Source organism: Mus pahari, chromosome 2 (genome assembly GCF_900095145.1).
Source record: "Mus pahari chromosome 2, PAHARI_EIJ_v1.1, whole genome shotgun sequence".
Lineage (NCBI taxonomy): Eukaryota > Metazoa > Chordata > Mammalia > Rodentia > Muridae > Mus > Mus pahari.
The window spans coordinates 58,863,981-58,879,708 of NC_034591.1; the positions used below are offsets into that span (position 1 = coordinate 58,863,981).

Below are 15,728 nucleotides of genomic sequence, written 5' to 3' on the forward strand. Positions count from 1 at the left end.
GAACTCACTCTGTAGACCAGGCTGGCCTCGAACTCAGAAATCCGCCTGCCTCTGCCTCCCGAGTGCTGGGATTAAAGGCGTGCGCCACCACTGCCCGGCTTAAGCTTCATATTTAAAACTCATGTGTATGTCCATGAGTAGGTCTGTGTATGTGAGTGCAGTGGGCAGTGACTGGAGAGGCAGAGCTGTCATCCTTTGAAGCTGGAGTTAGAGGTGGCTGTGAGCGGCCTGACATGGGTACTAGGGAAAAACCTTGAATTATTCAAGTATTCATACAAGCGGTGTGAACTCTTCACTGCTAAGGCATCTCTCAAGCCTGTGTCCTGATAATTAACCTGTTGATGCTTGTACAGGTGAAAAGCAATCTTTGCTAACGCCTTCCTCTTGTCTGCCCCATCCTTGGTTGGCCTTGGCCTGGGCGGGTTCTGTTGTCCAGCTAAGCCTACTACAGGATCAGGCCCACTACTGAGCCTTTCTGGAGCTGGAGTAGAGCTCTCTGGAAGAAGGGAAGGCACAGGAGCAGCAGGCAGAGCTGGGTTTCTACTCACCTGTCTGAGGAACCGATCATTGATGAGATCGACCACTAGAACCTACAAGGCACAAGAAAGGATGAGTATTGTCACTAGGGTTTCTGGGTTAAAGATGGGTGTGTCGTCTTTTTCCTCCTCAGCACTGGAGATGGAGGAGTGTGTGTGTGTGTGTGTGTGTGTGTGTTCTGACAGGGAATGGGGTTGTGGACCAAGCTAGTACTGAAGGCTAGGACACACAGGGCTTCTCTGTTGTTGGTTTGTTTATGGGTTACAGAGGTGGGACAAAAGTTGCTAATCTGCCCCTCTCCACACTGAGGATTTACCCTTTTATCCCTGAGAGAGCCACTGAACCTGCTAGTTCTGCAGAGGGAAGAGGTGTGGGGTCTGGGGAACTCTGTCAGGCTGCAGGCTGTGTGCCTTTGTTAGTTACAGTTTGTGGGAAGGACCACTCTCTCCTCAGTGGGTTGAGATACAGGACCAGCAAACGGGCGAATGGCTTGCATGGTGTACAAAGCTTAAGGACGCGCTTACATGTTGCTTCTGAGGGTGGACCCTTATGCAGACCCGTAGGTAGCCAACTATGACAGAGGAAGAGAAGGGGTTGGATGGCCTGCCTGCTACAGTTGGAAACAGGCTATGCTGTGCTGAGAGCCACATAACCCCCTTGCCGGCACACAATCAAAAGACCAGTAACCCCAGCTCTGGGATAACGGAGGGCAGATGGGCGATGGTGTAGCGTCCTTGCCAAGTTCAAGGCCAAACAGCAGAATCTGGTTCCTGTTTCCTACCCTTGACTCCTGGGGTCCCCTAACACAGGGTCGGGTCGGACAGGATTCAAAGGGGATTGCAGACGCACCACATGCAAGCTTCCTGCACTTGGCACACTGAACTATAAATCCTGGCTGTTATCACAACAATGTGGTTTATTTGCAGTATCTTGTTACGGAGCCCAGGCTGACCTCAAACAGGGGATCCTCCTACCTTGTGTGGTGGGTGCTGGGGTGCAGGAAGGTGACCCCACACCCAGATCTGTGGCCCTAGTTTCCCTCCCTTTAATTTCAGGTTTATTTATTATTGTTTCTTGGACTGGGGGCTGGACCTAGAGGTTTGTGTGTGGTAGGGAGACACTCTATCACAGAGTTAATTCCCTGGCTCCCTGTTCTCCCCCCCCCTTTCTTGCTTTAGAGTGTGTGTGTGTGTACACCGCAGCATGCACATGGACGTCAAGAGCACAACTTTCAAGAGCCAGTGTTCTCTCTTCAGCATGCACCTCTCTGAGGACTGCACTCAGGCCTGGTACTGAACCATCCTGCCAGTTATGCCCTGTGGTTACTTATTTATTTTAATGGCATAGCTAAGCTCTTGCCTACTCTGTCATCAGTACAGCACATATTCCAACTACTGCTTTCTCTGCCCAGTGAGTGTAGGGGCAGATGGCTATGTCTGATGTCAGGGCTGCTAAATGGCTGCTTATACAGGCCATGCCATTTAGAGGGGAAGTGACTGAGGAGAGACTCTGGGAAGAACCTGCCACAAAGCAAGCCCTGGCATCTTCCCACTCCTGCCCAGCATTCCCCTGCTCCTTGTGTGGCCCGGGGAATCAGGCTGCAGGGCTCCTTGGCTCACCTCTTCCAGTGGCAGCTCCCTGAGCAGAGGCAGCGAGCTGGAGAGCAGCCCGATGAGGAAGGGCGTGGGCGAGCACACTATGTCGATCATGGCGGGCGGCAGCACCGGGATGTAGGTGTGCTGCCAGCTGAAGGGGTAGATGAGCGCCACCATCGCGTGGCAGCATTTGGACAGAGTGCTGCAGGGGGGGACAGACAGACGGAGAGAAAAGGCTGGCTCAGTGTGGGTGAGGGCAGGGCTTCAACAGCACAGGCTAGGGAAGAGGACCCAGGTCACCCCAAAGGGGCACTGGTTAGAATACAGGGTTCTCAAACCATCAAAAACAGCCAGCACATCTACAAAAAAGAAAAAAGTGTTCAGCAGCTTCACCAGCCATCAAAGAGACGCAGGTCAAACCACACGAGAGTTCCTCGTCCCCCAGTCAGAGTGGCCATCACAGGAAAAACGGTGAATGCGCTTACCACACAAGATGATGACCCAGGTTTGGTTTCCAGAAGCCACAGTGAAGGGAGACACCAGGCTCCTGAGCGTTTCCCTCTGACAATCGCATGTGCACTGCACATGCACTATAATACACACATAAAAACAATACACACCAGCAGACCAACACCAAATACCAGCTGAGCACAGCGGCACACATCTTTCATCTCAGCACTCAGCAGACAGAGAGGGTCTCTGTGGGTTTCAGGACAGCCCGGTCTACACAGTGAGTTCCAAGACATCCAAGAACCCATGACCCTGTTTCAAAAAACAAAACAGGCTGGGCGGTAGTGCTCACACCCTTAATCCCAGTACTTGGGAGGCAGAGGCAGGCAGGTCTCTGCATTGGAGGCCAGCCTGGTCTACAGATTGAGTTCTGGAACAGCCAGGGCTACAAAGAGAAACCCTGTCTCAAACAAAACAGAACAAAGAAAACAAAACCANGAGGCCAGCCTGGTCTACAGATTGAGTTCTGGAACAGCCAGGGCTACAAAGAGAAACCCTGTCTCAAACAAAACAGAACAAAGAAAACAAAACCAAACCATTACACACCAAAACCCAAAACTCAACAAAAAACAAACAAAACGAGACAATGAGCCCAAATAACAAATGCTGTGAATAACAAATGCTGTAAGCATGTGGACAAGGGGCACTGTTTGTACACTGTTGGTAGAAAGGTTCCCTACTATAGGAGTTGATAAACTCCCTCAAAAAACCAACACTAGCCCCACCCTTCTACTGGCTGCTCCACTCCCATGCATTTACCCAAAGGATTCCAGGCCAACCTTTCATAGAGATGTTTGTACATCCAGTCTTCTGGGTGCTAGTCACAAGGACTAAATTATGGAACTAATCTCAGAGTTCAAAAACAGAAGAATGAGCAGGGCGGTGGTGGCGCACGCCTTTAATCCCAGCATTTGGGAGGCAGAGGCAGGTGGATTTCTGAGTTCAAGGCCAGCCTGGTCTACAAAGTGAGTTCCAGGACAGCCAGGACTACATAGAGAAACCCTGTCTTGAAAAACCAAACAAAAAAAAATGGACAAGAAAAATGCGGTAAATCTCATTTCTTTTTTCTTTTTTTGTTTTGTTTTGTTTCTTCCCTGAGTCAGGGTTTCTCTATGTAGCCCTGGCTGTCCTGGAACTCACTATGTAGACCAACTCAAGGGATCCAAATGTCTCTGCTTCCCCAAATGCTGAGATTAAAAATGTGTATTTCTGTGTTTGTGTGATGTGCCTGCATGTGTGCCTATGCATCATGTGTTTCTGGTATTCTCATAGGTCAGAAGTCAGATCCCTTTAATCCCAGCACTTGGAAGGCAGAGGCAGGCGGATTTCTGAGTTCGAGGCCAGCCTGGTCTACANGTATTCTCATAGGTCAGAAGTCAGATCCCTTTAATCCCAGCACTTGGAAGGCAGAGGCAGGCGGATTTCTGAGTTCGAGGCCAGCCTGGTCTACAAGTGAGTTCCAGGACAGCCAGGGCTACACAGAGAAATCCTGTCTCGAAAAACCAAAAAAAAAAAAAAGAAAAAGTCCTTTCATATTAAAGAACCATCTCAAGTAGCTCAAGATGTCCTTTACCTCTGTGTAACCAGCCAGGATGACTTCTGCCTTCTTAGTGCTGGGATTATAGGTATGTTGTGTACAGCCATATTTATCTGTGTGTAACCCCCATGTCCCATTTATAGATTCTGGGAGTCAGGGAGGTTCAGGGCCTTGTGCATGCTAGGCAGGTGTTCTACCAGACTAGTTACATCCACAGCTCCTTACACTGTCAAGGAATCTCAAGTTAATAGTTTCCTTTTTTAAATTTTTTTATTTTTATTTTTTTAAAGATATATTTATTTTATTTATATGAGTACACTGTAGCTGTCTTCAGACACACCAGAAGGCATTGGATCCCATTATGGATGGTTGTGAGCCACCATGTGGTTGCTGGGATTTGAACTCAGGATCTCTGGAAGAGCAGTTGGTGCTCTTAACCACTAAGCCATCTCTCCAGCCCAATAGTTTCCTTTTTTTAACCTGCCAGTGCAAAGGACTGAACCCAGGGCCTTACCCACCCCGTGTCTGTCTGTCTGTCTGTCTGTCTCTCTCCTCTCTCTCTCTCTGCTCGGATTTACTATGTTGCTGAGGTAGATTCTGTGAGTTCCTGATCCTTGTGGCTCCACCCCTCAGTGCTGGGATTCAGTGAACGCTGGGACTGGAAGCATGTACTGCCACACCCAGTCTCTTAAGCACTTTTGACTCCAGGAATCACCAGACTTAGATCTGGACGCTATCCTAGAGATTGCCCTCGAGTTCTTCTTTAGAAGCAGCCTCTCCTTGTGCAGCTTAATCTGGCCATAACCGGAGATCCTCCTGTGTCAGTTCCCGGAGCCCTGGTGTCAGGCACATGGCACCTGTACTGGTTTTGGGTTTACCGGGTTTTGAATTTTATAGCTAAAGACACTGAGCCCTAAGGAGTTTAAGGTAAACTCGGGCAGCTAGGGATCATGAGCCCAAGGAGGCAAACGTATGGGGGTCAAGGAGCACCCGAGGGAGAGGGGAGGGGTGCTGGAAGAGAGGGAAAGAGGAAGGGGCGGAAGGAGACAGAGGCCCAGGGAGGACAGCCTGTGTGCTTTCTCAGCCATTGCCATAGAAAAAGAAACCTACTTGACCTTTTCCCCAAATCAGAAGAAAGAGCAGCTGCCTTTTTTCCTGTAAGTCTCATCCTCAGAGGGATGTGCTCTCTCCTGCTATAGCACGCTGTGACACCTTAAAAAACCCTCTGCTGCCGTCAGGGACTTCAGCAAACCAAGTGGAAGGGGAAGTTGAGAATAGAGTTGGACCAAGGCTAGGAAAAAAATCACCAATCCCTGTGGATGCTAGCTATACAGGTCGGGTGAAGGAGGATTAGAGAAACTCCAAATCAGGATGCTGAGCACAAGATCCACTATATTCAAATTTCTCTTTTCCTCACAGTGACAGGGACTGAATGAACCCAGGGCTCAAGCATGCTACATCCCAGCCCTGTATTCAGTTCTGCAGGGGACAACTGGGGAGGATATAGCTGGGTGACAGTTGGGACACAGTAGGTAGGGGCTGCTACTCACAGCCATTTCTTGAAAGGAATGTTCAGAATTTTTCTCTGCTTAAAGGTCAGAGCCTTTATCACAGCTGAGGACCAAACACCCCTGATACCTGGTTATCATTAATGCCTCGGTAGCCAGACAGGAGGGAGGGAGGACAGGGAACCGGCAGGACAACAGGCAGGCAGCTGTTGGAGGCCTCATTCCTCTTGCTCTAGCCCATTAACAATGCTTAAACAATTGTTTAACAACCTTAAACAATTCTGTTCTGGGCACCAAGGAAAGGAAAGGCTGGAATCTATAATTACATCGGTGGTAGCTGCTCGTTCCCTATAACGTAAGTGGCAGAGAAGAAATGAAGGACTCTGAGAAGAGCTTGCGGATTTTTCCAATTGCGGCAGTAAGCGATGATGGAATTCTGCAGGCTTGGGTGGGGCAGAGGGGTGGGTGCTGCAGAGAAAGGGGAAACAGAGCCTGAGGGGGACTCTTGGAGGAAGCTGAGCACTGGCTGTTGCAGAAGAGGCATTTGTGAAGGATGGCCAAGGAGAGCCGTCTCACAGCTGGCTCCCATTACTGTGGGGGTGGAGGAACTGCCAAGCTCCCACAGCTGTGACCAATTGTGCAGAAGTGGGGGAGGGAAGAGAATGGGGGGGTAAGGTGGCTGGGCCGGAGGGCTCAGTGATGGACGCAGGTGAGAGCGGGAGGTCAGGCCTCTAGAGGATTAGTATTGGGTGTTGATTTCCTAAGGGTTGAAGCAATGTACTAGAGCATCAGCGTGTGCTTGTGAGCCTTAATATCTGGAAACGGTTCAGTGCTGGGTGCTTGGGTTCCTGAATCAGAGTCCCAGGAACAGCTCGGATGGTGATTCAGCAGGCAGGTACCCAGAACAACGCACAAGGCAGCTCTCCTGCTGCACGCCATTTCCAAGAACAGGAGTGAAGGGCGAAACTCAGGTTGTCCTGCACATGATGAAACCTCCCAAAAGTGTATCACCAAGCAAGACTGCCATGCTTCCCTGACTGCACCTTTAACTCTCAAGTTACATGTCACCGAGTTTAAAAGGCACACAGGCTGGCCCTGGAAAGGGCTGGTTCTGCTGTCTTCTGTGTGACTTCAGAAAGAGCTCTTCACTACCTTAGGTTCCCCACTCTACTCCTAGGGTAGATGTGAGCCAGCCTAGAACTGAAGGCAGTCCTGAAGCAGAAGGCCTGGCAGAGGCAGCGTGAACTGGGTGGGCACTGACTTCAAGGAAAGAGCTCGGACAGGTTCTAGAGAGGGACAGTTAGCGATGGGTTAGAGGACAAGAACATTTATGAACAGCTTTGTTAGCCTCTAAACCGCACACCAAAAGCTATCCTCCTGGTGTTTATCTTACAAAAAAAGGCGAGTTCACTCAGAATGTACCCTTCCACTCTGAGACAGGATCTCATATGTCCCAGGGGCCTCGAATTATGTAATGAGAACTGATCTTCTCATTCTCCTGCATTTACCTCATGAGGACTGGGCTACAGGTGTGGACCCCTGTGCCTGGTTTTACTAGGTGCAGGGGATTGGAACTCTGGGGTTAGAGCATACTAGCCCATCATTCCACCATCCAAGCTACCCCCAGCTAGTGATATTTACTAATTGCTTTTCAGTGCTGGGAATTGAAGCTAGAATCTTCACAGGCTAGGCAAGTACTTCACCAGCATCCTATTTTCCTGGCCTATGACTTTACAATGTACTATCATGCTATCAAAATTCTTTCCATAGAACTTTGTTTAGACTCTTGTCAACCACTCTGAGAACCTGCTGGACCCGCAAAAGTATAGTATTTTGGATGCCAGAGCAGCAAAGCGGTGGCTACCACCATTGCCAGCAGGCAGGCCTTGAACAAATTCATCTTCTGAGATGGCAAACAGTGTTGAGTGTAGTTGAATATAGAAGACATACAGGACCTCACTGAAGCCACGGAAACCGAGTAAAAGTGAGCCGAGAGGGGTTGGAGAGATGGCTCAGTGGTTAAGAGCACCAACTGCTCTTCCAGAGATCCTGAGTTCAATTCCCAGCAACCACATGGTGGCTCACAACCATCTGTAATGGGATCTGATGCCCTCTTCTGGTGTGTGTCTGAAGATAGCTACAGTGTACTCAAATAAAATAGAGGAATGAACAAAAGAATGAATACATACAGCTACACTAGAACCTATTTGTGTAGTGACCCGTGTGTGAAACCCGTGTGTGAAACCCAAGGTTCAGACACCATTGTCAAGACTTGGGCACCGCATCCCACTCATTAGCTGGGAGACGGGCCTTCAGCTTCTGGTTTCTTACACTGGGAAAAAGATAGAATATTAAATATTACACACTCTGCCATCAAAAACTTTTATACAAACTTTGCTTATCTGCAGCCATGGTCTACAGCTGCAGAAGGCTTTAGAGCTGATGCTAGTAAATGAGAAACAAGATATTATATTTATCATAAAGAAAATGAAGATGGGTATAGGGCAATGTTTATCTGGGTTGCTATGGAGACAGAGCAAGCCATCATACCAGCTTTGCTTTCCGTCTGTCAAGCTCGAGCTTGGCAGAGCCTTTAGAAACACTCAATGTCCACCCTAAAGATGAAACAGAGCAAACATGTTATTTTAAATGTGATAGGTTTTTGGCTCAACTTAAAACCCTTCTGTAAAGTCAGAGTGTCTGCCGCCCACTCCCAGTGAGTTTCTCTCCAGTGCTCAGATGTCCCAGCAGAGATCACTAAACGCACTGGGGAGTGGAGGAGGTCAGGGTGGGTTGGGAGGAGAGTGCTAAGGGCCACCACAGATGTCACAGGGTCACTCCTTGGGTTTGTCATCGATGGTGTTCTCATGCTCTGCTCGGTGGCCTCACTGAGAATGGGGCGTGGAAGGAGGAGGGCTGGGGTAGATCCTCCCTTCCACATCAGCTGAAGAGGACCAGGGTCCCTGTGTGCTCAGCAGAGGAGCGGCTCAGATGAAGGCAACGGCTGGGACTCACGCTAATGATTCTCTTCTCAGAACCGTCCAGATCAAGAAACAGCCAGCCGGTTCCCAAGCCCCTTGTTTGTTAAGGCTTGGACAGAGAACCTTCATTTCCCCATGGCTACTACCCCATACATCTAACTGAAACGAATAGATCCTTCCATCAGGCCTACGAATCAGAGAATCTTATGGAACATGGTGCCAGGAGAGTTGGAGGCTCTTGGCCCAGAAGTCTGATCATTTCAGATCTAAGAGAAACCGAGTCATACTACCCACTGGGGCCCCTCTTGGAAGGCCACCGAGAGAAGGAAGGTTCCAGACAAAAATACTTAAGTTTTCATAGCCACAAAGGAAGGAAAAAGAATCTCAAACCTTTTCAAGACAGGCTCTTGCTATGTTGATAAGGCCAACCTGAAACTCAAAGCCAGTCTACCTCAGCTGACTCACACTAGATTACAGGCAGCGCACCACCAGACTCTCAAAGGGTCAGTGTGGCCTACCTGACCAAAGGCTTCCTGCATTCCTGTGGATGCACAGGGCCCAGACGCTGTCCTGTCACCCCTCCTACCACTGCACGGCAGCTCCTAGCTCCCCCACATTATCTCCAGTGTCAGGCAGCTCTCCAGTGCCTGAGGAGGGCATAAAACTTCACCACATTCCTGCCACAAAAGAAACACACCCTGGGCAACGGGTACCCCTCTGCAGCCTGCCTGCTGAAGCCTCCGAGGGCAACGTAAGCGCCTCTTCTCTGCCATAGGCTGTTCACAGAGAGCACAACTCCGAGAGCAGACTGTCATGGAAGGTGAGGTGAGGAGAAAAAGACCGAAGGCCCTCCTGGAACGTAAGAGGCCCCAGGGGAGCCCACTCAGGTGCGTGGGGATCTGTTCACAGGGTTGGCTAGTGTCCAGTCTGCCCTCTCAGGAAACTGCCCAGGAGAGAGGCAGGTGGGTCGTACCCTTTTGTTGACACTTGGGTAGGTTTCCTCCAGTTTCCTAACATCCGAGCCCAAGCTGCCCTTCAGACATTTCCTCCCCATCCCTTCCCATCTCTCCTTTCTCTGACCTGAAAACGCGTACGTGCTGCTTGGCTGGCCTGCTCAGCTTCACTGTTCTCTTGGTTGTGGGCATCTTCTTCAGCTTGGCCTTCCCTAGTCTAACACCTTCACCCCCACGGCAGTCCCCGAGGGGCTGGGGCTGACCTGTACTCCTGGCAGGTGCCGGGTATACTTAGCTGGTCTCTTCATCATGCCAAGGCCTTTCTGAAATCCATCTTTTCCCTCTTTTCCGAATCCAAGGGAATGGGAGCTGTTGGGGGGAAAGGGGAGTGGGCCTTCCAGAACATGGAGATAGTCACCATGGAGCTGATGGAAGCTGATCCTGGTCACTAAAGGGTTATTACTCATCTCTGGCTTCCAGTGCCCCAGCCCCAGCATCGGGACCTCTCTGTGTGAATTCCCCAGTGCCCAGGAGCTTGGAGAGCTGCCCGGCTCCTAGCACCAGCTGCAGGCTGAAGATGGGGCCTGCTTCCTGAGCTAACAGAAATGCACAGGGAACAATGATGGTGACATTTAAAAGTGAACAGAGAGCTCAGACATGAGGTAGGGGCAGCCAGGGAATAGCCAAATGGCAGCGGTCCAAAGAGGAGCATCCTAAAGGTGACCAGATGGATACATTGAGCACAGGGCGGGATGGCTGACCCCTCCCCAGTCCCCTGATGAATTCCATGTTGAAACATGTTGTCCTTTTCATTCTTCTTCCTCCGCTTTGTTCTCTGCAGCAGCTCAGTCATTTCCTCTCCAAACCACAGACAACACTGCTCTTCTTGTTAGCTCCTGGTGAGCCTTCTTTCCAGACGGCCTCCACTATTTTAGCTGTTGGTGGCTCCCTTCTCGGCCTTTCCTGGAGTGGCAGGTTCACATATTTTCCCGTGGTTCTAAAAAGCTCCCGGTCAGTGTTTTAGAATTTTAAGAAAACAACCCATACATTTATTGTGTGAGTGTGCATCACACACACACAGGGAAATCAGAGGACAGCTTCACGGGAGTTGGTTCTCTCCTTGCACCATGTAGGCCCTGGGGACTGAATCAGGTTGTCTACCTTGGTGGCAGGCTCCTTTATCTGCTGAGCTCCTCAGTGATTTTATTTTTATTTGTTGTTGTTGTTGGTGTTTTTGTTTGTTTGTTTGTTTGTTTGTTTTAAGACAGGGTATCTCTGTATAGCCCTGGCTGTCCTGGAACTCACTCTGTAGACCAGGCTGGCCTTGAACTCAGAAATCCGCCTGCCTCTGCCTCCCAAGTGCTGGGATTAAAGGCATGCGCCACCACCGCCTGGCTTATTTGTTGTTTTTTGAGATAAGGTCTTACTTTGTGGTCCATGGTATCCTGAACTCATAGAGATCTGCCTGCCTCTGCCTCCAGAGTTCTGGAATTAAAGGGCTGAGATCAAGAAAATGCTGGAACCATTCCTTTGCTAGAATACAGAATCAATAATTACTCACTCATTATGTATACAGTATTCTGCCTGCCAGAAGAGGGCATCAGATCCCATTACAGATGGCTGTGAGCCACCATGTGGTTGCTGGGAATTGAACTCAGGACCTCTGGAAGAACAGCCAGTACTTTTAGTTTCTGAGCCATCTCTCCAGCCCACCAATGCAAATTCTTATTTCCTTCTGGACATTCTTTGATTTGTGATGTGGCCTTCAGAATCAGGGAATATGTTCACTGGGACATGGATGGTATCCGATGGGACAGTGTATGTTTGTGGTGTGTGTGTGTGTGTGTGTGTGTGTGTGTGTGTGTATTTGATTTCTTTGGTTTAGCTTAATAACAAACAGGAAAGGGATGTCTTGGGTAAGTTTGTAATCTTCTACCTAGTCCTAGCCTTGTGGTCTTTCCCCGAGTTGAACCTTGTCTTCTCTCTCTCATCTCTTCCTGCCCACCCTCGTTCTCCACTCCAATCAGGGAGCTGCCTCACAGTCCCTGAGGGTGACATGTTCAGTCTCTACTGATTCCTTGCCTTCGTACAACATGCTCTCAGTCTTAGCACTAAGTCAGCTGTTCCACACTGGCGAGGAGCGGCCTCTGTTATCTCCTGAACTCACTGCCTCTAACAAGTCCTCCCAACACGGTGCGGTGTAGTCTGCTTACTTCCTGGTCCCCCAACAGAATGAGAACTCTGGAGGGCAGGTCCACGTTCTCATAGGAGAGAGTGCCTAGCTCACAGTGAAACACATGGAAAGCAGGCCAAATACCAGAGAGGCATGGGTACTGCACAGTTCTACTTCCCTTTACCTCATGAGTGAGCCTCACAGGCCTCCAGGTCATCTTTGTCTCCCAGAACCCAATCTACACCCCGAGAGTCTAAGACTAAGCATCATTTACAGGTATTGTCAGAAGTGGCCGAGGTTGGTACCTGAGTTTGTCTGCGATGAAGATGACTCTCCTTTCCAGAAGGAGGGAGGCAAAGACACTGACCAAGTGTCGGACGCTGAGGGAGGAGAACAGAGACTCAAAGTCCACATGCTCTAGCCGGGAGTCCAGTGGTCGGCACAGCTCAATCACCTGCCAGGGAACAGGAGCAGCTTCTAAGGTGGGCGTACATAGCAGGCCTGTGCCTCCTTAAAGGACGGCATCGTCCATGGCCCTTGGCCATATTAGGAGGCTCCTCCTGGAAGAGTGCATCTATATGCCCCTTGGACATGTTTACATGAAAACTGACCTATTCTTAGAGACCTGGAAGAAATCCTGTCTTCTGAAGGCCTGTTTCTGCTAGAAGGAAATCCCAGGCCTGTGCATGTAGCCTAGGCTGGCTTCAAATTTAGCTTAGAGTGGCCTTGAACTATCAATCCATCAATCAATCATTGTGCCTCTGATGTGTATATGTGTGAGGGACACATATGCCAAGGCACATACATATATGAAGGTCAAAAGACAACTTTCAGGAGACTGTTCTCCCTTCTACCATGGGTTTCAGAGATCACTCTACTCACTGACTTGAGCGGATGGTGCTTTTAAAAAAATTATCTTTTGCCGGGCGGTGGTGGCGCATGCCTTTAATCCCAGCACTCGGGAGGCAGCGGCAGGCGGATTTCTAGTTCAAAGGGAGTTTCTCCTGCATGTATGTGCACCATGTACATGCAACGCAGTGCCCACAGAGGCCATTAGATCTTCTAGAACTGGAGTTACAGATGCTTGTGAGTCACCATGTGGGTGCTGGGAATCGAACCTGGGTCCTCTGGAAGAATAACCGATACTCTTAACCACTGAACCATCTCTCCAGCCTCATGGTCTTGAACTTTTGTTCCTTCTACCTCCATCTTCCAGAGGCTGAGATTATAGGTGGGCAACACTGTGTCTAGCAGCTCTAATCACTTCTGTGTGTTTTCCTAGCTTTTAAGCTTGCTATGTTTTATCATCTTTTCCCTTACTGTCTGATGGGACCCTGGATTTATTACAAGTTGCATGTGTGAGTTTCTAAGTTTCTCTGTAAAGAGCAGGCTTCGGCACAGTGTCGTGAGTGGAGACTAGCTTTTCCTCAACCACAGCACCCACTGAGAACTCTCTCTACACTGGGGCTCCCTCACTCCTAACCTTCAACTGTAATTCCATGGTCAGCTAACTACACCTGGATGGGGTGGTTTTGGGTTCCCAACAACTGCTCAGCGCTAGACAACTGGATTGATCTGGTATGCTCCAGACGCACCCTCATCTCTTCTGTGTCTAGAAGCAACTGGTTTCCGACAGAGATCCAAGGCTGGAAGTGCTCTGATGTTTTCAGGGATCGATGATGTGAAAAGAGAGGAAAACCTAGTCATCAGGTCCCAGGGTCTGACCAGGACAAGGACAGGCTTTGGAGCCTAGGGCAGACATCAAGTACACCCACAATGGTCTTCACTGAAAAAGTTAGAAAGTGATGCAGGCCCAAGACATGAACAGATCTAAATAAGACTGATGACTGACTCTGAGTTTTGAAAAGAAGCCAAGGAGGCACAGTGCATGTCTGTGGAAAAACCTCATGCTGTCCAGCATGGCTCTTGCTAGCTGCTCCCAGGAGTCGAGCCTGGGCTGGACAGACTGGACTGAGGGTGGGTGAAGACTGACCACTGAATTGGATGCCCTGCTGAAAGGCACAGCCTCTCCAGCTACGGGGATGCGGCTGGCTGGACCACCTGCTCTCCTGGCAGAGGAAATGAATCCGACAGCTTACCTCAGTCCCTGAGCCTGGCAGGAAGTTCTTGACAATGATGGTTTTGCCCAGGGCTGGGAAAGGGGCTTCCATGACGCTCCTCATGAGGGGCTGCACCAGGGCAGGGGAGATTCCTCTCCTCTTTTCCACCTCATCCAAGATCTACGGGAATAAGAAAAGCACCTTAGCTCTCTGAAGTCAGTGTGCTCAGTTCTGGTGTTGCGGACCTGAGTGACTCAAGGATTGGGGGGATGGAGGTGTGGGGGCTCATGAGGGACTACAGCTGATGGCTTCTTAGAGGCATAAAGTTGGTTTTCTTTTTCTTTCTTTCCTTTTTTTTTTTTTTTAAGATGTATGTATGTATGTATGTATGTATGTACGTGAGTATACTGTAGCTGTACAGATGGTTGTGAGCATTCATATGGTTGTTGGGAATTTAATTTTTAGGACCTCTGCTCACTCCAGTCAACCCCACTTGCTCCCGTCGGCCCCACTCACTCTTGTTGCCCCACTCGCTCAGGTCAACTTCGCTAGCTCAGTCCCTGCTTGCTCTGGCCCAAAGATTTATTTATTATTATACATAAGTACACTGTACTTATGACTGGAGAGGCTGTGTCTTTCAGACGCACCAGAAGAGGGCGTCAGATCTCATTACGGGTGGTTATGAGCCACCATGTGGTTGCTGGGATTTGAACTCAGGACCTTCGGAAGAGCAGTCAGTACTCTTACCCACTGAGCCATCTCACCAGTCCAAGTTGGTTTTCTTTAAAGATGTGGCTGGCCCCTGTATGTTGACCACAGTCCAGTGGATGATGGCTCCATACTCATGAGCATATATAGAGATGGCACACACGGAATATACAGTTACTAACAGACAAGGGGGCTGGTCAAAAACACTGCTCTTTTGGAGGATGTGAGTTTGCTTCTCAGCACCCATGTGGCGGCTTACAACTACCCTTGACTCCAGTTCCAAGGAATCTGACACCCTCTTCTGGTCTCCACAGGTACTGCATGACAAAACCCCACATACATTAAATAAAAATAAGTCCAAAAACAACAAACAACAACAACAACAACAACAGCAACAACAAAATCCAGCACAGTGGCACATGCCTTTAATTAAAGTACTAGGGAGGCAAAGGCAGGCAAAACTGTGACTTCCAGGCTAGCCTGGGCTACATAGCGAGTTCCCGGCCAGCTAGGGCTACCTAGTGAGACCTGATCATAAACAAATGAGGTTTCATGAAGGTGGGGGTGGGGTGGATCTCAGGAGGAGTTACTGGGAGGAAGAGGGATGAATATGATTAAAAATAAACCCAAAGTGAAAACAAACAAAAAACATGTACATGTATGGAATTCTCAAAGAATTAATAAAATTATGTAACAGTCTCCCCAAAGAATTAGGGGGAGCCCTGAAGTTCTTATCAGGGGCTTCTGGGTCCTTTCACCATGTGCTTTGTACTTCACTCATTAATAGGGAAGCCACAGTTTCTTCTTGCTGCTTTGACATGTGATTTACTGACTAATCCATGTACACTTCTTTATTCCTGGGCTTTGTGCATAATAGGAACTGAGCTACAACTCTGAGCCACCATGCAAACTTCCTCCCTCCTTTGTTCCTTTCTCTGGGTCTGTCTCTTCTTCAGGACACCAGTTCTTCTAGGAGTGAGCCACCCTGGACACACCCTTCACTAACTCTTATTTCTTAAACTAATGATGAGAGATAGAGATAAGAAATGAAGAGAGGGGCCGGGTGTAGTGGCGCAGGCCTTTAATCCCAGCACTCGGGAGGCAGAGGCAGGCAGATTTCTGAGTTCAAGGCCAGCCTGGTCTACAGAGTGAGTTCCAGGACAGCC

The 15,728-nt window shown here is 49.3% G+C and overlaps 1 protein-coding gene across 2 annotated transcripts in view; it reads right to left on the minus strand.

The window, feature by feature from the left end:
- Window positions 1–15,728, minus strand: part of Dennd2a (DENN domain containing 2A) — a 95,693-nt gene that overhangs the window by 5,593 nt on the left and 74,372 nt on the right. For both annotated transcript variants that reach the window (XM_021190113.1, XM_021190112.1), the window contains exons 12-15: window positions 13,894–14,034; window positions 12,100–12,248; window positions 2,157–2,334; window positions 549–590 (exon numbers count right to left, since the gene is read on the minus strand). In XM_021190113.1, the coding sequence (XP_021045772.1) occupies window positions 549–590; window positions 2,157–2,334; window positions 12,100–12,248; window positions 13,894–14,034 (510 nt within the window). The remainder of the gene's footprint in view (window positions 1–548; window positions 591–2,156; window positions 2,335–12,099; window positions 12,249–13,893; window positions 14,035–15,728) is intronic.